The 27,920-nt window shown below is 45.5% G+C and overlaps 1 protein-coding gene across 1 annotated transcript; it reads right to left on the bottom strand.

Moving 5' to 3' along the window:
* Positions 1 to 88: 88 nt before the first annotated feature.
* LOC126545370 (catechol O-methyltransferase domain-containing protein 1-like) lies at positions 89 to 27,833 on the bottom strand. The gene is made up of 7 exons (XM_050193203.3): positions 27,482 to 27,833; positions 26,237 to 26,372; positions 20,549 to 20,654; positions 13,049 to 13,167; positions 7,382 to 7,436; positions 1,603 to 1,736; positions 89 to 333 (listed from the first exon to the last, which is right to left on the bottom strand). Exons 2-7 carry the CDS (start codon positions 26,351 to 26,353, stop codon positions 181 to 183), a joined length of 684 nt encoding a protein of 227 aa, XP_050049160.1. The 5' UTR covers positions 26,354 to 26,372; positions 27,482 to 27,833; the 3' UTR covers positions 89 to 180.
* Between the last annotated feature and the right edge of the window lie 87 nt (positions 27,834 to 27,920).

Here is a 27,920-nt window from a genome sequence, read left to right as displayed (position 1 = left end):
AACAGGCACACGCGTGTGTTTCTCCCTTGCGTATGCCCTTCGAGCAGGCCAAAATCATGTTTTCTAAATCACGTTTTCTAAAACCAAGGAAGTCTCATTAGGTTTTATTATAACGCGCGCAGCGTTTTGGCGCGGTAAGCATCGTGGTATCGTCTACCAGGATTGTTTGTGTTCCTTCTTTCATTTCTTGAGGACGATGTTGACGCCATCCCCAAAGGGTAGCATGGCGAGTTGCACGCGTTCGTCAGTCTTCAGCTTGGCATTGAGAGCTCGCATCGCCAACGCATCAAGGTCGGACGTTTCAGCGTTGAACACTGAGCCGCCGCGCAGGACCTGCATGAGCGCATGCTCTCCATATGAAAGAAACTTCATGACCACGCAAAAAAAAAAGAGAGAGAAAAAAGAAAGAACACTAGAGAAGGAAGAAATAAAACAAATGGTGTTTTCTCGTCGGAAAGATGCACATCAATGAGAAATGCCGTACAGTCGAGGGCTTTGGATGAAATGACACCACATTGATTTCTTCAACGGTGCACCGAAGTCTCATCGCACGAGCACAGGGCCATTTTTGCGTCCTTCCCCCAACAAAATGCGGCAGTGAAGACCGTGAATCTACGCCCGCGATTTCGTGCTCAGCTTTGTAACATAGTTAACCAGGGCTAAACTGACGGGACGTGGGAAGTAAGGCACAGGATGAACGCTACACTGCAACTGGGCCCGTATTCACAAAACGCTCTTACACTAAAACTGTTCGTAAGTGAAAATACAAGTCAATTATGATGTTGGACATACTATTAGCGAAGGCGGTCGGCCAGTGAGTGGCAAACGGAACTTGCGAAAGAAAAGCTTTGTGAATTCGCCCCCACGTCTTCCCACTGCGGAACGTTATAAAAAATAAAAGTGCAAAAGTAGATTAGCAAACAACGTAGATTTGCAGGCACCGCTAAGTAAAAACTGCTGTTAAGATCGAGGTAAACGCACGTTTTTTCTTTAATATACACAATCACTTCATTTGTCAATGCAGCGAACGTAGCGTTTATACGTATCACCTTCTTTTTCAATGCAAAATGTATCAAGCAGTTGGTTTCTAATGTGAACCTCGAAAGCTAACTTTAAGCCGCGCGCTCAGCAGCAGAGCGTTCCTGTGAGCCACCGCGGGCGCCAAGCCTGAAGACGATAAATAAGGTGGCCATACCGCGCCCGGTAGTGCTTGAACTTTAAGCAAACATAGAACATACCTCAGAACTTAGCAGCTCATCAGAATAGTACATAAGTGTACTCGTTCTGAGCTATCCGTTTTCTGTTCACCCTGGCTGCTGGCCGCAAGGTAGCGGCTTCAATTCCGAGCTGCGGCGGTCGTTTTGAGTGCATGTTAGAGAGAAATATAAGTGGTGAAATTAAACCCGGAGTCCCCCCTCCCCCATGCTACGTCGTCGTTCATAATCCAGACGTGACATGTAGCTCTGAGGCTATAATATCCACGATATTTATAGACGTCCAATACTTGGGTCATACACAAGGGCTAATGGTGCGCACCTTCCTCAGGAACTAAAGCACAATTCATGTCGTACGTTTCAAACGACGTACAAAGAGTGCACTCACATTATCAAAGGCGATAATCCCATTCCGTTTGACTAGCTTTAGACAACGCTCATAGTAATGATCGTATCCTTCCTTGTCGGCATCAATGTAAGCGAAGTCATAGCTTTCCGCCTCTCCGTCCGCAATCATGGCATCTGTAAGGTAAAAAAAGAGAAACCGCAGACTGGGATCGAATTATCCCCTCAAACAGCACAACGCCTCCGATGTCGTGGCACAGGACGTTTCGCAGCATCATCCAAGAATGAGCGGATGTTCAATATACTACAATGCGCTAGAATGAAAGCGCAAGAGCCAGCGAAGAGAAAGTAAAAAAAAAAGGCAGGGACATCAATCATCCTATTTGCTACCCTACACAGGGTAACTGGAAAGGGAGCTATAGATCAGGATAGTGGTACATGAGGTATCAGCGTGCGCACAGATACGTGCGTCTGCGCGGTCCATAGGAACCGCAGCAGCGCTCTAATATGTTTGTGGATTGATGAAGCCCGAGGCCAAGGTACAGAGATATTTTCCTTAAAAAATAAAAAGAGCCTGTCGTCAAACCGCTTGAAGAAAGCACAAAGAGAAACACCTTGGACATCGAAGGAGAGCGCCTATACAGGGCGTGTTCTATAGTTTCACCGCAACCACCGACGTTGAACGCGGCCCTACTAGTCATCCTGGTAAAGAGTTAGTCCACATTAGTGTAAGTGACGCCCAGCCATGGCTGACACAGTGAAGTGGCTTTTGCAGCGTGAGGGTCCGTGTGGGAAACGCCGACTGAGTGGAACAGTCCGTGCCAGTGATGGAGCCAGCATCCCTCACAAATTTCGTGCGCCTTGCCGCGGAGCGCAATTGGAGCCTACTATAACCCTGTGGTCGTCTCCATGACAGGCTAATCTTTACAAAAATGTCGAAGTTTCGCCCGAAAGGCGAAGCATCGAATGCGATAGCAGATTAGTAGACTGCTAAACGAAGTAAGGGTAGTAGCTATATCGGCTGTTTAAGCTCGTAAACATTCGCTTACTAACTAAATTAACAAACGTGGTGCCACGCGCACACAGGCTCACTCGATAAGCGCGGACACTTGCTGTCGGAACGCTGGCGTGAGGAAGAGCGACGGCTGAAGCAAGTGAGTTTACCTTCGTGCTGCCTCTCGCTTCAACGCGAACTAAGTGGCGAGAACACAGCGCACACGAAGCTACGAACCCTAGGCGCACCTAGACTCTGCATTCATCGCAGTTAAGATAGGGCTCGCGCGGCCGCGTCATACGCAGTTGCCGCCAAAAATGCAAAAATGAAAAACAGTGCTGCTGTTCCGCGTTTTTAGGGTACGTTAGGAGGCATCAAGTTTATAATGAAACTCCAGAATTAAATCCGTCCGTTCCGTCCGTCCGTCTGTCTGTTTTCCAAACGATATCCAAGGACGCCTCCTGCGCTACCTAACTTAAAAGAAGCTTTAGCTCGGGGCCTCCTACCTACATACATGGGAAAGGAGAAATCGTTTTCCTCGGCAGCGCTTCATAAGATTTTGATAAGGTTTGTTGCATTTAAAAGAAACATCTAGTGACTGTTGCCTGCGAAATTTTTATTTACGTTGTCAATTTTCTAATAAAAATTGACAAAAATGCTAATATTCAGAAAACAAAACTATCAAGTTTACAACTCTGTAACTCAGCAATGAAAAAATATGTCACAATTCAGTAAATTGCACCTAATATTGAATCCAAAGCGAACAAAAGTTGTATGTTATAGATGGCTGTCAAATAGACCACTAATTTGTGAGTGAAACTTTTGCAAAACCCCTGTAAACAATGTGAAAAATTCAAGTAAAATATAATTTACCATGGGTGCAGTTTACAGAACTGCGATATCTGTTCTAGGTGCAAACCTACAAATTTGTATACTTCGTGCATATTTTTTTTTTCAAACGCGAATTTTTCAAAATCCCGTTGAAAAATGTCAAGCCCTAAATCGAAATTCCGCTTCCAACAGTCACAGTCGCTACAATTTAATTTTCTCTCTCAAATGTTATCCATTTCATGAAAATCGGCCCAGCAGTTATCTCAGAAAGGCGTTTCTGCGTTTTGCATGTATATGAATAGGCGGCATCGGAGTTGGGCCCGTGCTAAAGCTTCCTCTTCGTTTCAGCTGCACGCTTTTAACGTACCGCACACCTCTACCTCGCTAGTGGACACTTCAGTCATCATCAACTTGCGGCATTACCATCCGCTGCGGCGCGAGGAGTCAGATCCTCTTAGTGCAAGCAGGAATCAGATGTCACTATAGCGCAACCGCGTGTAAATGAAAGGAGTCACGGAAAGCAGGCTTCTCCTCATAAGTGCTGTTCTTGCAGTGAAGCCGGCTGTGACGAACAAATTTTTTTTTTTTTTTTTTTTTTTGTGCGCTACGCATGGAGGTACGCGTGAGCATGGCTTGAACGGCACGTCTTAAGCGCTATATACAGGCTGTCGTCAATAATATAGCCATCGCATTCTACTAAACAAACAAACATAAAAAACAACACTATTGTCATCGTCACCCTGACATGATGTACTTGCTTGTGTACGTCACAGCTGCGGCGAACTCCTAGAGATAAAGGCACAGAAATATGTTGTGCCAAAAAAAAGCACGAATGGACAAACTATCATAAAGAATACAATAAAACTGGCATTCTTTCACGTGAACAAGTACAAAATGACATCAACGGAATATTACCTCACGATATAAAGACCGAATTTGCAAAACAAAAATATATAATAATATTATGAGAAAAAAGCAAAATAAACAAACAAGGACACTTGACAGGAGATACTACGCCATCGAACACATAGTATGCCACTTCAGGTATTAATTTAACAGAGCCAGAGGACAGAGCCATTGTATATGTGTCTGTGCGCCGACTCGTAGCAAATATGGAAAATGTGCGGCAACAAGATTTCCGGTGACGGTAACCACTTGAAATTCATATATTATGAGCTTCTAAACCAATCCCACTGTGGCTTAGACAAGTAGCACATTGCATACCCGAAACCTTTTCCATGCCAAAGAGCCCTGTAAAATGGTTCTGCATCAAAGTGTTTGTTGGTTTGTTTGTTTGTTTCTTTGTTCGTTTTTTGTTTATTTATTTATTTATTCGCAAATTACCCTCGTTTGCTTTTAATTGCATTGTTCATATTCCAACCACAATTTATTCTGGGCCAAATTTTTTACACGTTTAATTGGCACTGGCCGCGTTCTGGATTCCAGTATGTAAATATGTATCGAGGGTACCCAGGCGCTCGCTCTTTAGTAACAATCATATGAAATCAACAGACACTGTAGCCAAGGAAAGCCATATGGGAAGTTAACTGTATTTTACAGAAATGTATATTTGAGCATGCACGGTAGTTTAATGTTCGATAGACTTTATATTCCTAGTGTAATGGGGTGTATTGAACAGTCCAGGATGGCTCCGCTTTTGCACCGGGGGTAACTGTAATGAAGAAGAAGAGCACGAGGACAAGGCCAGCCAGATCGTTTGTTCTATGCCCGCTGTGCAACCAGTGGGCCAGCCGGATCGGCACTGCTTAGCACGAGGGTGAGCCGTTCGGGCAACCAGCTGTTCCTGCTCTGTGTCGCCTGCCTTCTCGGTTACGAACAGACGTGACCATCTGGACTGTTCAATACACCCCATTACACCAGTAAAAAAAAGTAGAAACGACTGTGGTAGAAAATACAACCAGCAGCCGTTGGGCGCACAACCCACAATCTCCGCACGAAGCGCGAGATTCTCTACGAATTTAGCTACGGTGACAGCTGGCACTCATTCCACATTCGTGGGAAGTTATGTGCTCTCGGTGTTAAAGGTTCACTTACCGTGGGACATATAAAAAAAAAGCTGAATATTTCCGCAGCCGGCTATACGGATTTCCAGCTTGTGCCGTTGTATATGGAAACAAAAAAAAAATTGTGGGGTTTTACGTGCCAAAACCACTTTCTGATTATGAGGCACGCCGTAGTGGGGGACTCCGGAAATTTCGACCACCAGGGGTTCTTTAACGTGCACCTAAATCTAAGTACACGGGTGTTTTCGCATTTCGCCCCCATCGAAATGCGGCCGCCGTGGCCGGGATTCGATCCCGCGACCTCGTGCTCAGCAGCCTAACACCATAGCCACTGAGCAACCACGGCGGGTATATGGAAACAACATAAGCGTTGTACAGTTTTTCTGGCTACAGTCACAAACCCCTCGAAATTTAACGTTTTATCAGATCATGTGGTCCATAAGGATTTCACGCCGACCGCGCATATCTTTCTAGCCTATTTCTGGGAGTGTTAACTAGTGCCACTTTGAGCTATCGCGGCTGATGTGGCACATCCGTAATACCCACAATTTTAACCCTCGTACATAATCAAATCATATCAGTAAAAAAAACACGCGGGCTTTTGTGGGGGGGAGGGGGGCGAATGAACATCTTTTTTATTAACTTGAAGAAATGATTGCAGATTCTGCATAAATTTACAATACCCATATTTTTTTTTTTTTATTTATTGACGTGACATCAGGAAATGTTGGTGCACAAATACGGCGCCGGCTACTCTTTGGCTCTTGAATAGCTGGTATATACAATATACAGTTACGTTACCTCGTAAAAGTAAAAATAACGCCAAAACATTACCAAGAAACTCTCACCGCAATGATGCGAACAACGCTATCACGTAACAGAGTGCAATAGAAAGAAACACTGAAGCAACAATGCGAACAGCAATATCAAATATACACAGTGACCGTAACAATAAAAACGCTCTTACAAACGAAAAGTTGTTTTTTTATATATACGTGCTAATAACGCTTAACATTTCAGCTGTCCTCAATAATCGTTTAAACGCTATTAAAGCTTACTGTTGTTGGCCTTGCAAAAGTGAGTGGTCTGCTGTCTTAAACTGGGTGGTCAACAGTCTAGTGTCATTAAAAACGATTTTAGTCAGCGTCTTGGTGCGTCACGATGCAGTACTTCTAGAAATACATATGTGTCTTCGTCACCAATTCCACAGTCATACTGAAGAATTTCAGCGCGGCCAATTCTGCGCGGAAAAAAATTTTTATGTATAGGCAATGCCCAGCCGTAACTGACGCATAAAGGTTTCTGTGTCTCTATACGAAGATAATGGAACGTTGATTTCAATGGTCTTCGTATTCGCAATAACATCACAGAGAAAGCAATAAGAGTAAAAGAAATGACACATTTTGACGCATATATATGCGAACCAAACCCACAGTATCCGCACGGTGACAAGTTCGGTGCTCTACCAATTGCAATTGGGCTACGGCGACAGCACATCCCTCCACTTTCTTCGGTATTCATGAACATTTGCGTGCAGCCAACCGCGAAAGATTTGGGAGCAGAGTAGTCACGAAAAAAAGAAATAAACCTTGTTGCGTCTCCACGGCGCAGCTTGGAGCTTTTAGTTGGCGATCGGACACTCTGCTCCTTTCGATTCCAATGCGGCTTCATTGACTGCGACGAGATCACCTTTTCCCCCCCTCTTGCAGCTCGTGCTCCGAAAACTTTTGCAGTCGGGTGTTACGGATAATCTAGCACCACTAGCGATCGCGGCGGCGGATTGGCGAATCCATTAGACTTCCGTCCAAAACGACGAAGACTAAAATAGCAGTGACAACGACAGAGTGTTTGACAAGAAACCAGCCGACTTACGCCGTTCCGCCGTCGTCACATATTTTCCACTTCGACACGAGTACGGTCCCGGTTTCGCAAAGAGACGCGTACGGCCGGGCATTTATGCTTTCAAGTCTCACCTAAAGTGTCGATGGCTTTGCCAATGCGAATGTCAATCTTTCTCTCGACTCCAGCCTGCGAGAGAAACGAGAAGAGGACGTTTTATGCAGGGCACCTCGTAGAGACGAAGAAACGCCGCGATAATGGGCTTTCGGTATATAGAACTGCTGTAACTGTACATGCTATGTGTCCCACGTAACTTGTGCCAAAATTAAAAAAGAATGTATGCAAATGCCACGTAGCTCGATAAAGCCAAGGTAATGTTGTTTGCCGTTGCTTAGAGCAAGTCAGATAATTTTTTTGGTATTTTGCCTAATTATATAATTGGCTATTATTAATAATTCGATCAGCTTCTCAAATACTTTATTCAGAGCAAAAGTGTCAATCACAAAATTGTACACCATCCTGAAAGGTTCCCGATCCAGCTTTTTCGTTGCTCAATACGGGCTACATAAATGCTTTCTTTTTTTTCAAGCGTGAAACTAAGCCTGCGAAACACGAAAAAGTGCAGCGTCACACTCGCGCACTTCTTCGTGTTTGGAGGTGCGCATTGTGGCATCCTAGAGTCTGCCATTGTCGCCGCATCGTTCGACGGGCGCTTTTTGCGTTTGTGCGGCTCCTCGCGGTTCGAGAGAGATTTTGTTTTCCAGTACGCTGAGCTCAATGTTAGGCTCCTGCGCGGACATGCTCCATGTAATCTGGGAACGCCTCCCATCAACTTAGTGCAGGCCTAGTCGTGAACTTTTTCGACAAGCTTGCAAGTAGCAAAAGGGAGTTCTTTTTATTTTCGTTGTCGCAATAATCGCTGTCGTGGATAATAACTAAGCAGTCAGAACGGAATGGTGGGCTTGGCTGCTGTTGTCGTTCCAAGGGAAACACATGCGATCGAAAGCAATTTAACGCGTCGCATGACTTTACCAAGCTGCCCGCACAATCATTCAGGAATCTAACTCGTACCTCACATTCTTTTGACAGCTAGGGACTGTTGTAACCAAAGCGGGATATATTTACGTACGCGCACCATTATTCGTCGAGCGCTGCGCAATGTCGTCTGCTGCCGAGAGCTTGCACGATGCCTGCGCTTCCACACTACCGAGTGCGAGAGAATCGTGCACTCGTGCAGAACTCGCCTTGCACGAAGTCAAATCGAAGAGCGCGGTGCAGGCGGCACGTGCTGCACTGCAAAAGCGAGAAGCACTGCACTGCCTGGCCGCTGCAGCCAATCCTGAATCATTGGTATACGTACGAGCGGCTTGGTGAATCCAGTTCCTCGAACCTAATTCAGCAAGCTTTTCGCTTGGAAAACCTGTTTGTCAGTGGCCGGTATAGCCCTCGCTACAAAGTCAAGTACGCTCAACGTTAGTCGGCGCCTGTCTTTAGAAACCACTATATAGTGCACGAACTGCTTTGCTAATTCGGCTCCTGATTCACGTTTTTATTAACGCCTAGTAAAGAGGCCAGCCTAGTTTCAGTCTACTTGCCGCCTCAAAAACGCTGGACTGTTTACAGAGACTATTTTATTGTTTTTCGTGATGAAAACTTTACCCTATACTGTTGCACAATTCTTTCCTACTCTGCAATTCATAGCCCTTAAAATACGCTGAAGCAGAAATAAACACTCACCAAAATCAGAAAAAAAAAGAGAAAAATCTTCCAAGTCTATAGGATTATTTTATTGCTGGCAGGAACACCGTGCGCTGGATATCGCACTTAACAAGTCTCCGTGCTGAAAGCCCAAAACGGTGGCTTCCAAGAGCTCTAAGAAAAATGTTATACAATCGAGAAGCAGCGGATAGGCTATGCTTACTGCGATCACCTATATTATACAAAGATATGGACCACAAGTACTCAAGGAACGGTCATAGCACACCCTACAACGAACATTACGATGTCCAACGGATATCTCCATAAATGCTGATGACATACTACGGATCACTCCTGGACCACCACCACCACCACCACCACCACCATCATCATCAGCAGCAGCAGCAGCAGCATCATCATCATCATCAGCATCATCCTTGTTTTATCTCCACTGCAGGACGAAGGCCTCTCCCTGCGATCTGCAATTACCCCTGTCCTGCGCCAACCGATTCCAACTAGCGCCCGCGAATTTCCTAATTTCATCGCTCCACCTAGTCTTCTGTCCTCCTCGATTGCGTTTCCCTTCTCTTGGTGCCCATTCTGTAACCCTAATGGTCCAACGGTTATCTAACCTGTGCATTACATGACCTGCCCAGCTCCGTTTTTTTCTCTTGATGTCAATTAGAATATCGTGTATACACATTTGCTCTCTGATCCAAACCGCTCTCTTTCTCTCTCTTAACGTTGTGCCTAGCAATCTTTGTTCCATCGCTCATTGCGTGGTCCTTAATTTGTTCTCAAGCTTCTTTGTCAGTCTCCAAGTCTCTGCCCCATATGTCAGCACTGGTAAAATGCGCTATTTGTACACCTTCCTTTTCAATGATAATGGTAAACTTCCAGTCAGGAGCTCGCAATGTCTGCCGCATGCGTTCCAACCCATTTTTATTCTTCTATGAATTTCCTTCTCATGATCACGGTTCCCTGTGATTAACTGACCTAGGTAAACGTACGCCTTCATGGACTCTAGAGGCTGACTGGCGATCCTGAACTCTTGTTTCCTTGCACGGCTATTGATCATTATCTTTGTCTTCTGCATCTTATTCTTCAACCCCACTCTTACACACTCTCTGTTAAGGTCCTCAATCATTTGTTGTAACTCGTCTGCATTGTTGCTGAATAGAACAATGTCATCGGCAAACCGAACGTTGCTGAGACATTCTCTGTCGATCCTTACTCCTAATCCTTCCCAGTTTAATAGCTTGAATACTTCTTCCAAGCATGCAGTGAATAGTATTGGAGAGATTGTGTCTCCTGTCTGACCCCTTTCTTTATAGGTATCTTCCTGCTTTTTTTGTGTAGAATTAAGGAAGCTGTAGAACCTCTGTAGATATTTTCCAAGGTATTTACGTAAGCGTTCTGTACTCCTTTATTACGTAATGCCGCTATGACTGTTGGTATCTCTACGGAATCAAATGCATTTTCGTAATCTATGAAAGCCATATAGAGAGGCTTATTATACTCTGCGGATTTCTCGATTACCTGATTAATGACACGGATGTGATCCATTGTAGAGTATCCCTTCCTGCAGCCAGCCTGTTCCCTTGGTTGACCAAAGTCCACTGTTGCCCTTATTCTATTGGAAATTATTTTGGTAAATATTTTATATAATACTGGGAGTAAGCTAACAGGCCTATACTTCTTAAATTCTTTAACGTCTGCCTTTTTGTGGATTAGTATAATGTTTGCATTATTCCAGTTTTCTGGGACTCTTGCAGTCGATAGACACTTCGTATAAAGAGCCGCCAGTTTTCGAAGCATTATGCCTCCTCCATCTTTGATTAAATCGACTGTTATTCCATCATCTCCTGCCGCTTTTCCCCGTTTCATGCCTTGCAAGGCCCTTCTGACCTCATCTCTAGATATAGGAGGAGTTTCTGTATAATGCACATTATTGTTTCGAATAGAATACTCCTGAGTCCTCTGGGTACTGTACAGGTCAGTATAGAATTCTTTCGCTACTTTTACTATATCTTCGAGATGGCTGATGATATTACCCTGCTTATCTTTTAGTTTAGTGCATACATCTTGGTTTTTCCGATGCCAAGTTTCTTTCTGACGGATTTCAGGCTGCGTCGATTTTTTCCGGTTTCTTCAGTCTTTCTCACGTTATAGTTTTGAATATCACTTTTTTCCCTTGTTGATCAGTTTTGACAGTTCCGCGAATTCTATCTTATCTCTTTAGTTGGACACTTTCATTCTTTGTCATTTCTTTATTAGGTCCTTAGTTACTTGGGAGAGCTTGCCTACTGGTTGCCTTGGTGCCTTGCCTCCCACTTCAATTTCTGCCTCTGAAACCAGCCTAGTTACGGTTTCATGCAGCCTTCATCTCTCTGTTCTCAGGCTGCATATTTGTTTGCACGTACCAGCCTAAATTTGTCTGCTTTTACCCTTACTGCCTCTAGGTTGACCTGTTTCTTCTTGACCAATTTTGCTCTTTCTCTCTTCAAATTGAGGTGAATCCTAGCCCTCACTAACCTATGATCACTGCACTTTACCCTACCTATCACTTCTAGATCCTGCACTATGCCGAGATCAGCAGAAAGTATGAAGTCAATTTAATTTCTTGTTTCGCCATTAGGGCTTTTCTAGGTCCACTTTCTGTTGGTACGCTTCTTGAAAAAGGTGTTCATTTTTCTCAGCTTATTCCTTTCAGCGAATTCTACCAGCATCTCTCCTCTAGTGTTCCTAGAATCGACGCCGTAGTTGCTTGTTCATCAGCCTGCTTTTTCCCCACTGTTGCATTGAAGTCACCCATTGCTACGGTATACTGAGTTTGCACTTTTCTCATCGCTAATTCAACATCTTCATAAAACTTGCCTATTTCATCATTGTCATGACTGGGGGTTGAAGCGTAGGCTTGTACTACCTTTAATCTATACCTCCTATTAAGTATGACCACGACTACTGCTACCCTCTCATTAATGCTGTAGAATTCGTCAATGTTGCCCGCTATGTGCTTATAGATCAGGAATCCTACCCCGTATTGCTTCTTATCTGGGAGACCTCTATAGCAGAGGATGGCTGTCAGTCAGCACTCTATAAGGCTCACCAGTTCTTCTAATCTCACTAAGGCCAATGATATCCAGAACAATGCCTTTCAGTTCCTCAAAGAGCCCTGCTAAGCTAGCCTCACTCGACAGAGTTCGGGTGTTAAAGGTTGTCAGGGTAAGTTTCCATTGGCGGCCTGTCCGGGTCCAGAGATTCTTAGCACCCTCTGCTGCGTTACAGGTCTGACCACCGAATAAAGTACAGATACTGCCATGCATTGACCGATGTCAGATATCCTAGTAATGACGTCCGTAGGACATACACTGTATAAAATTTATCAGCTGTTCTTAACAATCCAAAATGCGACGTCCCTTGTCCGTCCACAGAACTTTCTGTATTGGAATTGAATGTTCGGACGTTATCCGGACATTCATCGGATATCTGTTAACGTCCTGTGCCGGACTTGGACGTTCGGACTTTATCTGGATATCCGCCGGATATTGGTGGTCCATTTGGAAAATGACGAATGAAGTCGTACTTTGACCAGGTTTTACGCGCGGTACCGACATGTCTTATCTACAAAGCTACCGCGATGTTTATGCACAGCATTCAATTGCTCGCACAAATGTACTCTTCCCTCTTTTAGTTTGTTTCACTATCAAGGTAACTACACTACCAAAATGGGCCGTCATCCTACATTTCGATGCTTTGTACGGGCACGTCAAATAACTCACTGAAAGCAGAATCAAATCGCTCAGACTGCAGACGAACGCGTTAAACGTACCAACCTCCGACGATGTCTATGGCCGTAGAAGCCCATCATTAGCAAGCCGTGCGGAGTGCAACCTCATTTAGTCTTCTCACTAATCAAGAAGGTAACGCCAGGCAAGACACCAAAGACGCCGAAGGCAGCGCTCCAAAGTTAGCCTCGCCATTGAGCTAGCTACGCAACAAACAGATCTTAGTCAATAGAGGCGTAGCTGTGTCCCTTATTGGTCGCTTTTTTTTTTTTTTCTCGTGGAGATGCAAGGCACCGGGTCAGGCGCGAATCGCACCTCTTTCCAAAAGGGTCTCCCGACGTCGGCGGTCTCTTGATTGATGTCGAGGCCGCGCACGATGCCGTCGGGAGGAAGCGCCAGGGCTGCAGACAGTGCGCTGCAGCCAGTGAACACACCTGCGCAAAAAGGTGTAAATGGTAGACGAAGTTTAACATTCCAAACTAACACTTGGGCTATGATATACGCCATAATGGACGGATACTCCTGATCGACTGACTCCCCGAAGTTGTTGTTTAACGTACACTATACCAATACACAATCATTTCTGCATTCCGTCCCCGTCGGGATGCGACTGCCGCGGCCGGCGATCGAATCCACGATCTCGTCCTCAGCAGCAGGACGTCATAGCCACTGAGTCACGTAACGCGGCGGCCGAGCGCCCTACGGTACTAAAGAGAGAGAAAGTACTAAAGAGAGAAAGAGAGAGAGGGGGGGGGCATGGAAGAAACTAAACTATTCAAACAGAAGAAACCGCTGAAGTGGAAAAGAAAATTCTGAGAAGTATTTTATGGCTGGTTCTCGCGAGTACACAACTCGCTCCCGATAAGCGAATACCGCAAGTGTACCATGTGGACTTACACGCTTCTGCGCCACGTCGTAGAAGCGAAGTATGAACTGGCAAGAGCTGCTGACAAAAGTTTCACTAACAGGAGACCGAGCAAAGCTCGTGCATCTTTATTCGCTGTGGGCTGAATATTTCACGGTACGCAAGAAAATCCCAAAGGTCTCCCGGAGCACATGAGCACCGTTTCCATTGTGCTACTGGCACCATGCAACTAATGCAACGAGAGACAGCCGCGAGGAAAAGAAAAAAGAACAAGCGCCCCTTCTTCACTCACAGTTTGTGTAATTCTGGGGTTGAATCCTTTTCGTTCGTAAGCGTTCCTTGCTATTTGTTGGCCACCTTCACTTATAATATGTACAGCATCAATATTGGCTAGAATTTGCTCTCACGAACAATTCTAGCGTAAGGCTTTTACAGCGGAGCTGTCTTAGGCTGCTTTCGAGCATTACGTGATGTGCGTATAGCAAAAACGATGGCGGCATCTTATAGAGCTAAAATAGCTTAAGCATAAAGCAAAATCGTATCAGCGTATGTGTCCCAGCTGCGTTTGAGGCCAGATGTGTCCAAATGGGTGATGAATGATGGTTTGATACGTAGCGATCCACGCAAAGAACGACAGCGCGGTCGTTCCGCCCTATGCCTTACAGACGACAGACGAGAGCCTTGCCGTGGAATGTTCGTCTCGGATTGTCAAAGAGGGACCTTGAAGACTTTGTGGTCGACACATTTGGATGGATCCTCCCGGCGGAGCCCAATTCCATCGTCATTGTGGGGGAGTTTAACGTCGATTCGTCTCGTCCCGACGGTAAGTGGTTCTTGGCGTTTCTCTTTTAAAGGTTCGGCCTTCAACGTTAAAGCAAAACCAATGTCTCCACGACGAGCCATTGGTCGTGCATAAACATAACGTTCGCTGAGAACATCTCCAGTTTCGTCACAGAGCCCATAGCCGTCTATCACAGCGACCATAAAGCCATAATTACTGCGGACACGAGATAAACGTGAATACAAATAAACATAATGTGCAAGTTTGTGTTATATTGTTTTGTTGCTTTATTTTATTTGTAGTCTTATACAGCTTCGCTGCATGAAACTTCGTGCTCTTATCCCGAAAGAACAGACATCCTGTGGGATACCTATGTGCTAAAGATCACGCGCATTACCGTGTGGTTTTCCTGCGCTCTACAGCGCACCTCCGCCTACCACGGCGGTAGGCAGCCAAGAATACCGATACGAGCCATATGGCCGACAGCGCGTTCCCAGGTGCATGAGTGCCACAGAATCGCCCTCGCATTCGGAATTGCCACAACATGCGACTAATGTCACCGAGCCGGCGAAGCTAGTTTTCAACGCTGCAGTACGTTCCAGCGCACCTTCAGTGAATATGGCCGAGACATGCGAAAGAGAAGCCAAGAAACCACGGGTTTGACGGAGGTAGGACATCCACCTATGAGTTAAGCCAAGACATAGACTGTGACGACGCGCATTTCTCTTTGGTAGCGTATAAAAAGAAGCGACCTGAGGGCATTCCAGTTGTTTTCGACCCACACAGGAAGCTTCAACGTCTGGCAAGTGAATCCAAACCGCACTGCGTCAGGAATTGTTTCCGCGGCAAAGGAAAAGGTGCAGTCGCAGTAATTCCGCGTGAATAGAGATGGAAGTTTCTCTGTCAACGTTACTTCAGTCTCGTCTGCACGACATCTACTATCGATGAGTGAAGTGGCTGGTTTGGGAGTCAAGCCATTTATTCCGGCATCTTATCCAAAAAATGTTCGCAAGATACGCCATGTCTCAGTTCAATATACGGAAGATTAACTGGTTGACTTCTCGACGAATTTTGGCGTGACATCTGCTCGTCGTCAAGAGCGCTACAATCGCCAAGAAGACGGAGCGATAGCATCAAGCCCTCTCAAAACCATTATTCTCCACTTCAGAGAAAACAAACCAATGCCGCACTTGGGTTTAACGAGTCATCCTGTAGAAGAATACCATGGTACTGCTCTGAGATGCTGCAACTGCCAGAGATTTGGACATTTAGCGAAGAACTGCCGCAGTCCGCGTCACAGTAAGATATTCTCAGAAGACCACAAACACTCAGAGTGCAAGTCGGTGTGTCAGCCAAAGTGGGGCAACTGTGGCGAAAACCACACAGCGTCCTACTTCGGGCGCCCTCAGAACAGAGCTGCCTCAAAGTAACATAGACACGATTTCATATACGAAAGGTCGCTTCTTCATAATGCGCGCCCACCTAACCTTGATACCGTAAGATATGCGCCTCCAACTCCCAACAAAGAGCAGGAGCAAGCGGACAATTTGAACTATTTTGCAGCTCTAAAGCAATTAGGTCGACAACGTTCCGACAGTGAGCGACGTGATCCATCTTCGGAGAATGCTGCTCATCTTGCCCAGGCATCACGTCAAAATCGCCGACCTTCTCAGCAACACCCTCTGCCACTGACAGTAACCTCATTTAACACCTCAGCGACTGCCTCAGCATTTTCCCCAATCACACCAGTCAGCTCTTCAGAGATCTACTCCGATCACAGATGGAGCTTTAGCGTCGTTTGATAATTGCGCGTCTATACTCGTGGCACAGATGATCGTGCCCATTATATTCACAGCTCTGCGCGCAATTTTCAGTGCCATTCCTCAAGCAAACAACCTGCCAGAGGTAAAAGCACTGCTGTCTATGGATTCGTTGGTGCTTCTACAAACACCAACAGCTCCACGGCAGGCTTACAATGAATAAATGTTACAAGAATGTTTTCATATTTCTGTGGAATGCTAATAGCCTTCGTAATAAGTCAACTGATTTTCGCAAACTACTAGCTCAACATAACTTTCCTGTTTTATGTATACAGGAGGCAAACGTACGGGATGACTTTCGTATTTCAAACTATGTGCTACATAAACCATCGCGCGTCGCTGGAAATAGCAGAGCGATGTTATGGGTGAGAAAAGACCTGCCGTCCTATTTAATACCGTAGAGCGATTCAGATGTACCGGATCTCGTAGCATGCAAGATATCTTTTAGAAATACATGCGTCACAGTGATAAGTCTTTATCTACAAGGTTCTATTAAAATGTCGGTAGACAGCTGGGTGAATGTGTTTGGTACCGCAAACGCATATGTGCTCGTTTGTGGGGACTTCAACGCACATAACGTCATCTGGGGCGGCGAATACAATGATTCCCGCGGAAATGTTATCGCGTGCGCAGAAGAAAAACTTAATTTGACCGTGTTAATTGACAGTTCTCCAACGTATTTGTGGGGGTTTCGCTACTCCAGCTGTATAGATGTTGCGCTCTGCTCACATGACCTTCTTGATGGCGTTGAATGGTCAGCGGACACGGAAACGCACAGCAGGGATCATTTTCCTCTCCTGGTAAAACATCGTCTCATATGGAGTGAAGGGACCCGGCGCTACTCAAAATATATTAACAGAAAAATTTTTCGACACTATTTAACCAACTCATCGGGCAAAAATCCGAACTTTCAAAGTTTTGCAGATACAGTGTAAGAGTCTTACAAGATCTGCACAAAACAAGTCATTGTCCTAAATGAATATGCTGCAGCTGACGGGGAATACGTATGTCTAAGAGCAATTAGAATACGAGCAGAACGTGCTTATAGACTCAGCGGAAAACTCGATGACAACAAGATGGCACAGAAAGTTCTGTCAACTTTGCGCAGACGCTTACGGAAATTAGGTACGAGACGACGGCGAGAATACTGCGCGTCGTTGTCTCCTTTCACTCCATTTCTCAAAATTTGGTCAGTTGTACGATCTTTTAGTGGTCCAGTTATCTAGAGCCATCTTCTCCGAGCCCTTGCTGCAGCTCGAAACCCTCCGCCAACATCTGTTGCTGACGAATTCTGTCAACTTATATCCAGGCCAGGAATCCCGTTTACTTGCCTACAGTTTGCAAGTTCCACAGCACTAGCAGAACAGGCAGTTCGTGCGTGCTTTATGTCACAACACCCTCAACTTGACTGTGAGTTTAATTTAGATGAATTGAAATGTGCTCTTACGTTATGCCGTACAAAGACACTTAAGTATGTGATGTTAAAGAACCACGGTCCAGCAGGTAGAATGGCTCTTCTAGAGATATTTCATGATATCTGGATAAGAGGGTCTCTTCCACATTCAGGGAAATTAGCTCGTGTAATTCCCGTCCTGAAACCAGGAAAGACTCCACTTTGTCTTGACTCCTACCGACTCGTCAGTCTCACAAGCTGTTTTTGTAAACTAATGGAGAAGATGGTAGACAGTCGATTTCAATGGTGGTGTGAGCACAAAGATTTGCTTTCGAACTACATGGCAGGTTTTCAATAAAAGTGGTGTACAATGGAGGCACTAATAGACATTGTCACATGCGTCGAACATGAATGAATGTGGGGAAATGTGACAACAGCAGTATTCTTAGACATTCAGAGAGCATTCGACAATGTAGAGAGAGAGAGAGAGCGGGAGGGGGGGCGAGGCAGGGAGGTTAATTCGACACTGCAAGTCCCATACCCGTCCTTGCTGGTATGTTAGAGCTTGGCTTACATGGCCGAGCACTCCGATGTATGTCAAATTTCTTAAGCGAAAGAAAAATATTTATGGGAACAATTGAAGGGGAGAGTAATTAGCACATCATCACTCAGGGCGTTCCACAGGGCAGTGTTCTCAGTCCGTTTTTCAACTGCGTCATGGCAGCCTTACCACAAAAACTACCGTCTGGCCTGCAGTATTAACGTTAAGGGCCCCATGTCGCAGAAAATCGTTTCGGCAAAACGATTTTCGAAGCACCCATACCCAGGCTCTCCATGTGGCGCAAGGAAGTTACTGAACTAAATGTATTTCTCAAGCTAAAATACGTAGAAAAATCGCAAAGTACGACTTACACACAACCTACAGACATGTTAGCGTCGGATTGTAATTTGAATATACGAGAAAACATAATTCTGTAACGTGAAAACTCAACCAAACCTCTGTTCCAGCGTTTCTACCACTCTTAACTGCTTCGAGCTCATAACGCACTCATAAAACAAAAAATTGCTTATTCGGCACCTATTCTCCATGACTTATCACAAACGTCTGAGGAACGTCTTCAACGTTTACTGGCAAGGGGGCAGCCAGTGTATCTTGGGGTTCCACAGACTACCTCGAGTTCTCTACTAATTGCTGAAGCTCGTCACCCATCATTTTCAGTCATACGAATGGTTGAAACATGCCGACGTGTTTATCGCATCTTAACTCAACACGAGAAGCATCCCTTAAACCACGCGCTTAGCGAGCGAAACAAAAGCAAAATTCACGATGTTGTTCAAGAACATAAAACATTATTAGCAAAATTTGAATTATGCAAAGGGAGTGTAAATTACCCTCCTTGGATGTTAACAAGTCTTAAAATATAATTATTGGTCGAGGGTATTATATCTAACACTGGTGGCCGCACAGCAACTGGCAATATTCCAAATTTACTCCCTATATCCCCAGTACATCCACGTGTATACAGACGGTTCACGTCATAAGAATTCCTCAGCTTTAGCGTTCGTCATTCCACATTTGGCGCTAGAGCATGCATTTGAATTACCCCGAGAGACATCTTTCACTGTGGCACAACTGTTTGCAATCCTGTTTGCTTTGCGTTTTATAACATTAGCAAAGAATTCGCGAAAATGGGTTAGCTTTAGTGATTCGCAAGCCGCTCTCAAATTACTACAAAGCAGTGAGAAAAATTCTTCGAACACTTTTCTATTGTATGAGAGGCTCAAAGAACACACAAAATCAAACGCAATGAATCACGTAATTGCATTTCACTGGATACCCGGGCACTGCAATATTCCTGGTAACGCTGCAACGGACGCGGCTGGAAATCGGGCGCACAAAAACGCAGACAATCAATCTTTCTCTTTTGCGCAGTGAAGTCCGTCTGCTCCCGAGACAGATATCCTGTCGTCTAAGCAAAACTACCTGGTTTAGTCAGGAATCTAAGAACTCAGAGTTATACTTTGAAGACCCATGTATAAACCTATCAATTCCGTCAAATCTGAGAGAAAACAGAAAATTCGAAACATCAGTGCACCGCCTGCGGCTTGGTACTGCATTTACGCGGCACTTTTTACGGAAAATAAAACGCGCCTCTAGTCCGCAGTGTTCTTCTGGCCATCCAGACGAAGATGTGCATCATCTCCTCGAGTGCACTAAATACGATTCACCACGAAGGGTGCTTTTAAACAGAAGACCATTCACTCTAAAAAAGATACTCGGTCTGTAGCCAACTGCGGGCCTTCAGAAAAGAGCGCTTCTCGCATCGAAAAAAGATGTTCGAGGACACCAACATTTCGGGGAAATATTAAATTTAAGTTTATCCTAATAAGCTAAATGAGTGATATAAATGTTATTCTGGGTTCGAACTTGATTGATGTGTTGAACGTGATTTTTTACTCTAAGTGTAATTACTTGTGCTCTGTGTTTTGGCTATTCAATATATTTGACTTTACATAAGCGTATGTGTACTGAACTCATGCACACAACTTTGCGATTCATGTACTGGGGGACTGTATAGTTTTCATTCATCTGGTGTTCTACTCAAAGCCATATTTTGTGACATTATTCTACCTTCTTGCGCATGCTTGCTTCTTTTGCTATGCGACAAGGTCTTTGCCGGTGCCGCCATAAAGGCGCCAACCTCTTCTGTTATTCATTTTGATAAAAAATAATAAGCGGCAGCTATTTGCGTGCTCAACCCGTTCCACGCCTGTGCACACTGCGAGCAGCGCGTGCTACGCCGCGCGTGGGCGGGCGTCATGCGGAAAGCTGTGCGGCGCAATCTACAGAGAAAGGCGTTTGTTTTGTTTTCTTTTTTTCTTTTTTCGGGTGAATCGCAAAAAAATAAAAAAAATATCTGTCACGCAAACTGGTGTCCAGGTCACGCCTACTCACCCACTTCCAGGTACTTCTTGGCACGTGTTGCCTTCAGCAGAACTTGGTAGAGTGTCAGCTGCCCAGGCTTGGTGTACATACGCCCTTGAGGCAGCTTCACAGTTTCCTTTATGTTTGTTCGTTTTTTTTTTACACCGAGAGAAAAAGAAAAGAAACTGTGAGAAGCATGATCAGGACCGAACGAAAGAAGCCAGGGAATGGGGGAGAGAGGGGTCGTGCAAACACACAATGCAAATGCGTCTTTCAGCGTGCCGCGAACGACGGAACACTATAAACATAAACGTGCGCGAAGCCGCAGACGCGGTAGAAAGACTGGTGTAGCATTAGGGAGGCTTGTTTTTTGGCAAGACGTTCTCATTAAAAAACTCCATCGTGAAACGAGCGCGTTCACCTCCATGTTGCGTTCCTGTGTAACTATAACCGAAATTTACAACCATGACTGTGTACACGGGTGGTGCACAGAAAGAAGGTGCAAGGATCACTGTAAACATGCACTATTCTGATTTTCTTGGACTCTTTGCTATCACTATAAAAAATAATTAGATAAATATACGCCAATACTACTAAAGCAAAGCTGATAATTAGATCTGTATGCACGCATGTGAAAGCTCGCCAATTTAAACTCTGGTAAAAAAAGCGTGATAATGGAGGTATTTATAGAGCTCTATAACCGCAAACTCTGCGCTAGAGAAGAGGGAAAGAGAGCAAGAGAAGTGATGAATCATAATGAGAAAGCGACAGATAGGATGTGTCTGTACGTGCACATCACGTAGCGGAATTCGTAAACACGCGTTTCTAACTCGCCAATTATTAAAAAATAAAAACGCTTGCGTTGCCCGCCTTGCAGCTGCACCGTCACTTCATATAGGATGTTTTTTTTTTTTTTTTTAATGCATCAGATCTTAAGAAATTGCCCGTGGCAGGCAGCACAATTCTCACCCTTGAACTAAACTACTCGATGAGGCGGTCACTGCATCTACGATAAATCAGAATGGTTAATTGCATAATTAACATAATTACATTGTTTATCCCTTAGTTTACGGCACATATTTCAATTTCCGAGTTTTACCCCGTGAGTTCGCAAGGCGTATTCACTTAGAACGAATTCTTTTTAGTAAGCACCGAGGAAAGGCCATACTTCTCTACATTATAGCTGCCGCGGCGTCCCCCAGGGCGGTGTACTTAGCCCTGTGCTATTTAATCTAACTCTAATTGCTCTCCTTGAGCACGTGCCAAGTACAGTCAGGTTATCAATGTACGCGGATGACATCTGCATATGGACGTCTGCAGTAACACGCCTACAGTTGCGAGCGAGAATTCAGAGAGCCGCCACCGAAACTGGTATCTACCTCCGTAATCGACGCCTGGAAATTTTCTCCGAGAAATGCGCACTAGTGCCATTTACGCGCAAACCCATGACAAACGACGGCATAATGATAAATGGCCAAATAATACCGCATGTCCGATCGCACAAGTTTCTAGGCGTCATAATCGACAGGGACTTATCATGGAGCCCTCACGTATCATACGTGAAAAACGGTTGACAGGCATCTGCCACCTGTTCAAGTTTTTCACTAGCAAGACTTGGGGAATGTCGACAAGTGCCGTGTTACAACTGTACAGGGTACTTTTTCTAGGCTTTCTGCGATACAGTTTGCCAGCAATAGCCAACACAGGTAAAACGAATCTACGTACAATACAAAGTGTACAAGCTCAAGCGCTCCGGATCTGTATAGGCCTGCCTCAGAGTGCGTCAACAGCGGCTACGATAGCAATGGCTAGAGACCACTTTGTGAAGACCCACATTGAAATTGAAGTGCTCAGGACCCATATAATGCATCTAACCAGGACTCCTCGTCACCACTTAGCCTCTCTACCAGCGGACAGACCTCGCACATCTTTCAGCCAAACAATTACCGCACATGATGAAACATTGCCAACTTGTTTCACTCCGGCTTCGAGACCTTCGGTTCCTCCATGGTGCCTCACTCAGCCAAAAATCAATCTCACAATACCTGGCATCACGAAAAAAGCTCATCTATCATCACCAGCCCTTAAACAGCTCATGCTACTATTTCTGTACGAGTACTACCGTGATTCTACACATATCTACACTGATGGATCTGTCTTGCCAAACAGCTCCACGGCGGCAATCGTGATACCAGTGACAGTCACAACAATCAAATTTAAGAGGACTCACGCGACAACGAAGACGGCAGGAGAGCTCGCAGCGATTTTTAGTGCCCTTCACTACATTGGTAATGAACCGCCACACAAGTGGACGATATTCTGGGATACGAAGGCGGCACTGCAGACCCTACTGTCACCTCTACGACGCGGACCGCACGAGCAGCTAATATTTCACATTACAGAGACGTTACACCATACAAGTGATGCAGGCCATAAAATAACTTGCCAATGGCTACCAAGTCACTGCGGGATTATCGGCAATGAACGGGCCGATAAAGCTGCCCGTTCAGCCCATACTGAGGAGCACCACGTACCAATCCCACTTTCCAGAACTGACGCAGCACGGAAGCTCCGCCTGCTTGCTCGGCAGTACACTATGTCACAATGGAATGGCCCCCTTTTAAGAAATACGCGACTGTATTCACTTGATAAGTCTTCGAGCGCCATCACAGCTTCGCCGTGGAGACGCCACGCTTTTGCATCGACTGTGGTTGGGCGTTGCCTTTACCAAAGCCTATGCGTTCCGCATAGGGATGACCGACACCCCAACCTGTGACCACTGCGGCCATGAAGAATCAATTGCCCATAATTTGTGCGCCTGCCCGCAGTACGGTCCACAGATGGAATGCCTTCGCCACGAACTTGACCAACTGGACGACCAACCGCTATCCGAAAAAAGAATTCTACAACATCGAAGGGAGCTAACGTCACAGCAGAAGGCCGTGCAAGCGCTATTGCGCTTTTTGCGATCCACCGGCCTTTGCGAACGCCTTTAGCTGGAACGCCTTGTGTGTGTGTGCGTCTCCATGTGTGCGTGTCTCTTTTTTTTTCTTTTTTTAGCGTTTTCCTCTATGTCATCTTTCTAACCCCTATCCCCCATCCCCAGAGTAGGGTAGCAAACCGGAGACTCATATCTGGTTAACCTCCCTGCCTTTCCTCTTCATTCTCTCTCTCTCTCTCTCTCTCTCTCTCTCTCAGATATTGGAATTCGAAGGTTTTACGTGCCAAAGCCACGATTTGATTACGAGGCGCGCCGTAGTGGGGGGACTCCGGATTAATTATGACCAGCAGGGGATCTTTAACGTGCCCTCAGTGCACGGGACACGGGCACATTTGCATTTCGCCCCCATCGAAATGTGGCCGCCGTGGCCGGGATTTGATCCCGCGACCTCGTGCTTAGCAGCGCAACCCCATAGCCGCTGTGTCACCGAGGCGGGTGGAATTCTCGGGACTACACCAGTTTCGAGGTATCAGTTTTCAAAGTGTTCGACGAGATGTATTGGCATTCGAGTTACTTCTGTTCTTCAATGCATAAAAGAGCGTCTTCTTTAAAAGTACGTAAGTGGAGCAACAGTGCACTTCTACCGCAAGCTTGATGGCGAGTATCTCGAAACCGGTGCCATGCATCCCCAGAATTCGTTCCAATTTGATATGCCTCGCATACTCACTAGCTACAATTCGTAGTTTGCAATAGAATTCGTTCCAATTTGATATGCCTCGCATACTCACTAGCTACAATTCGTAGTTTGCAATATTGACCTTAAAATAATTATTTAACAGTTATTTAGCGTAATTATGTTAATTATTCAATTAAGCATTTTGATTTCTCGTAGAAGTAATGGCCGCCTCATCGAGTAATTAATATCACGGATTGTGCCATGTGATGATTATGCCGTGATCTAGAATTGTGCCATCCGACATCGGCAATCTTTTTTTAATTGGTGCAGCTAAAGATAAAGAAAAGACACCTTGTATGACCGCAAAATAGCGCCCTAAGATAGTGGTTGCTCGCCGTGATGGAGCACAACATCCTCTACGGCCTTCCAAAGTGGCGATTCCTTTTCTCAGAGGCGAAAATTAAATACTTATCAATGATTAATCGCCAAAGGGACGCACTCAGGTCGATGTAAAGAAATTGAGCGAAAAAAAAGAAAGAAGAAAGGAATGAACACCTTACGGCTAATTCAGCAGTCGACACGGCAGTTGGCATTAAACGAAGCTCATCAAACGGAGAGATATAAAATTAAACGCCCACAGCTTTTATCCTCGCGACGCCCCGTGCATAAAACCCTGTCGGCGTCGCGACGAGCGAAGAAGGGACCAGAAAAGCCCGGAGAGGAGCACGCGATTGTTTTTTGAATTATCAGAGGTTGTTCACTAGTCCTTTACAGATCTCCTGCTGGTAAAAATTATTCCGTAGCCCTCCACTACGGCGTTCCTCATAAAGCACTAAGCAGTTTCGGGAAGCACAGTACACCACTTTACCCCCTTATGGGTGTTTTGTTATGTCTGTAGCAACACTGCACCCTAGTAAAAGCTCATTTCTACATACCAATACACCTATTCAATGGGTACTTTGAGTTGCCGCAACACCTTTTTTTTTCTAAAGGATGCAGGTCATATGCCATTACACCCATTCCTTGGATGTCATGCATGCACGCGCTATTCACTGTAGCAGCTTGCTAATTCCACTATAATTAGGCATAATCCTAGGCAGCGTCACCTAGGCAGCGTCACCTAGAGAGAGAACCACAAAAATATGTGTCCCTAAGACAATAGAGTTTTTTTTTAATCTTCTTCAGATTTACATATGACACGGTGATAACACACTGACAATCAAGCAAATCCCATACACACATTAAAGTAACCGTACACTGAGCAAACATACGGGCACGACAAATTCCCATACAAACACTGCTCGATCTACCTACACCCATGTACCTACTAACCGGCTAATATAGCCATGGTGCTTCGACCTGAAATGTAGTGCCAGTGGAAGAATCTCTGTTCTACGTATTTAACCAATAATTCTCCACAGAACACTTGTTTCGTCATATTCAGCTAATAGGCACCTCCAAAGCCACACAGGCCTTTTAATTTAAAATCCCGCTATACTGAATGCCTCTCGATCAGCGACTTCCAATTATCAGCATAGCAGCGATATGTACAAAGATCAGGTGTTCTGACAGCCCATAACACCCTTAGCACCAAAATGATGTTTTAGCTGAGCAATACACCTTTAGAAAACGAAAAGGCTGTTTTAGTAATCAAAAGCCCCTTACACCCACATTTTTTCACGTGTCTGTTTAGCAAAAGGATGTTTTAATTGCTCGAAACCTCCCTAAGAGAGCAAAGGGGTTCACAGTTTGTTACACCCCACAATTAAATTTTTTTTTTGAAGCGTGGGTAAAAGTCGAAGAGGAAATAAAAAGCGTGCCCTCGTCACCTTCGACGAACTGCTTCATTAACAATAATTTTTGTAAGTCTCAATCCTCTGCTGCCACGGTTGTTGCATTCCTTGTGCGCGTGAAGTATGTGCGCGCGGGTACAGGTGTGTGTTACACGCTTTGCAAAGCACGCGTCAGAAAACAGTGACACAGTCTGTAACGACGAGAAATTCCGAAATACAGCACCCGACGTTATACAACGGGCAGCTCGGAGATGAAGCACGACCTGTCTGAAGCGCTCAATTAGCGCAGGGCGGAGTTCAATACTTACAGCTATAAGTTTCTCGAGCACGGGATGCAGCGTGCAGTGCTCTCTGATGTAGGCTTCGGCCTCCGGCGTCGAAATCTTGCCTTTGCCCCTACCGCGATGTGACGGTGCCGTCTCCATGACTATTGTGCACGCGATCCTGCGAAGAGGGAAAACAAGAGCCCCTCAAACGGTAGGTGTGTCGGCATAGAGTTTAAGCACTGGTCGCCGGTGTTCCCACGTCAAGTGAAAACCGGTCCACCACACTGTCAGCACTATTAGTTTTTTTAAGACGCGCAAGCAACCCCGTTTCATATCTACTCTGTAGCTTGCCAGCAGCATTGCATCACTCCTCCGTGAACTGATAATCTTAGGTGATATCACCGCGCACTGGAGGATAAAGAAGGGGCGGGGGGATGGCTGCTTCCCCTCACCTACCCCATCTTCCCCCCTGGAGACAAGGCAGCACTTCAGCGCTAACTGAGAATGCAGTACGCCCCCTTTCCTCCCCGATTCACTATGTTTTGCCTTCCGTCTTTTGGGCTACCATGCATCAGCGTCTTCCGCGCCATGCGACAAGTGCCGGATAAGGTCACTGTGTTTGTCATGCTAATCGAGACACGCTTATCTTTTACTCCGCTAGCGTAGTAAGAAGCCAAGCGCTCAACAAGCCCCAAGTGTTTTATCGGCAAAGAAACTGAAAAAAAAGAAAAGAAAAAAGGAAAAACCTTTTCGAACCGGCTTACTTTTTCTTGTTCGTTGGGATCAATGGCTGTAGTAATAGCAAACTCCAAAAATATAAATGAAAATGCAGAAGTAGTCTTGAGCAATATGAGAGTGAACAGCGAATTCGTTTATGATAGTCGACCATTACTCGTGACGTTTGGACTAGCATCAGACATTATATTCAACAAATAGGTGACCCGCTGGACTATGAATATCACTGACGCATTTATGCGGGGCGCATTTGCCGCTACGGCCTCTTGAAAGCAATTGGGGGGGGGGGGGTTACGTGCGTTGAAGCTCTTCACACACTGACCTTATATCTGTTGAACGATACGTAATACAGATGAACGCAAAGCAGTGCCTTGGCTCGCTGTCAAATTGCGTAGAGAATAAATGGAAAGGATGGAGCAAGTATCGAAGCAAACCAAACCAATTTCCTACCTACAGCTCATTTTACCCATAAAATGTTTCTATTCTTTGTGTAGCAAAACAAATACCTCAAACCATGTCTGACCACTACATCGCAGTGCCTTTGGGACTCACCTTTGGTGGCACAAGTGAACTATGAGTCAGGGGAATGGGTGTTCTTGAGGTGCGTCTCGTGCAGTCGCCGGTGTAACTCTGAGTCCAAGCAGGCGCGAGGATAACGGCCGCCCTAGGCTTATCGACGCGCACCGCGATAGGGCAGCAATCGAGGACTGCCGCACAACAATGTCAACGCCTTGGCCTCCGCGACGGACACGAGCAGCAGCACTGTGCGTGTGGGCACCGGCGTCATTCGGTGAAAGGCTCGCATGTACGCACGAGTCGGCGCCCGGAAGCTGTGCCGAAGCGAAGGCGCCAGCTGTGGCTGCCGCGAGTGAAAACGGCGCTTGCAACCGCTGATGCAACATGAATAGCCGCTTCCTGCATCGTGCGCCGAGAGTACCTATGCGCGTTTCTCTCCTTCTCTTCGCTCGCTTTCCTTTTAATGCGAATGCAT

This window comes from Dermacentor andersoni, chromosome 1 (genome assembly GCF_023375885.2).
Source record: "Dermacentor andersoni chromosome 1, qqDerAnde1_hic_scaffold, whole genome shotgun sequence".
NCBI classification, from domain to species: Eukaryota; Metazoa; Arthropoda; class Arachnida; order Ixodida; family Ixodidae; genus Dermacentor; species Dermacentor andersoni.
Note: the sequence above shows the minus strand (reverse complement) of the source record. Positions and strands in the feature narration are given on the sequence as shown.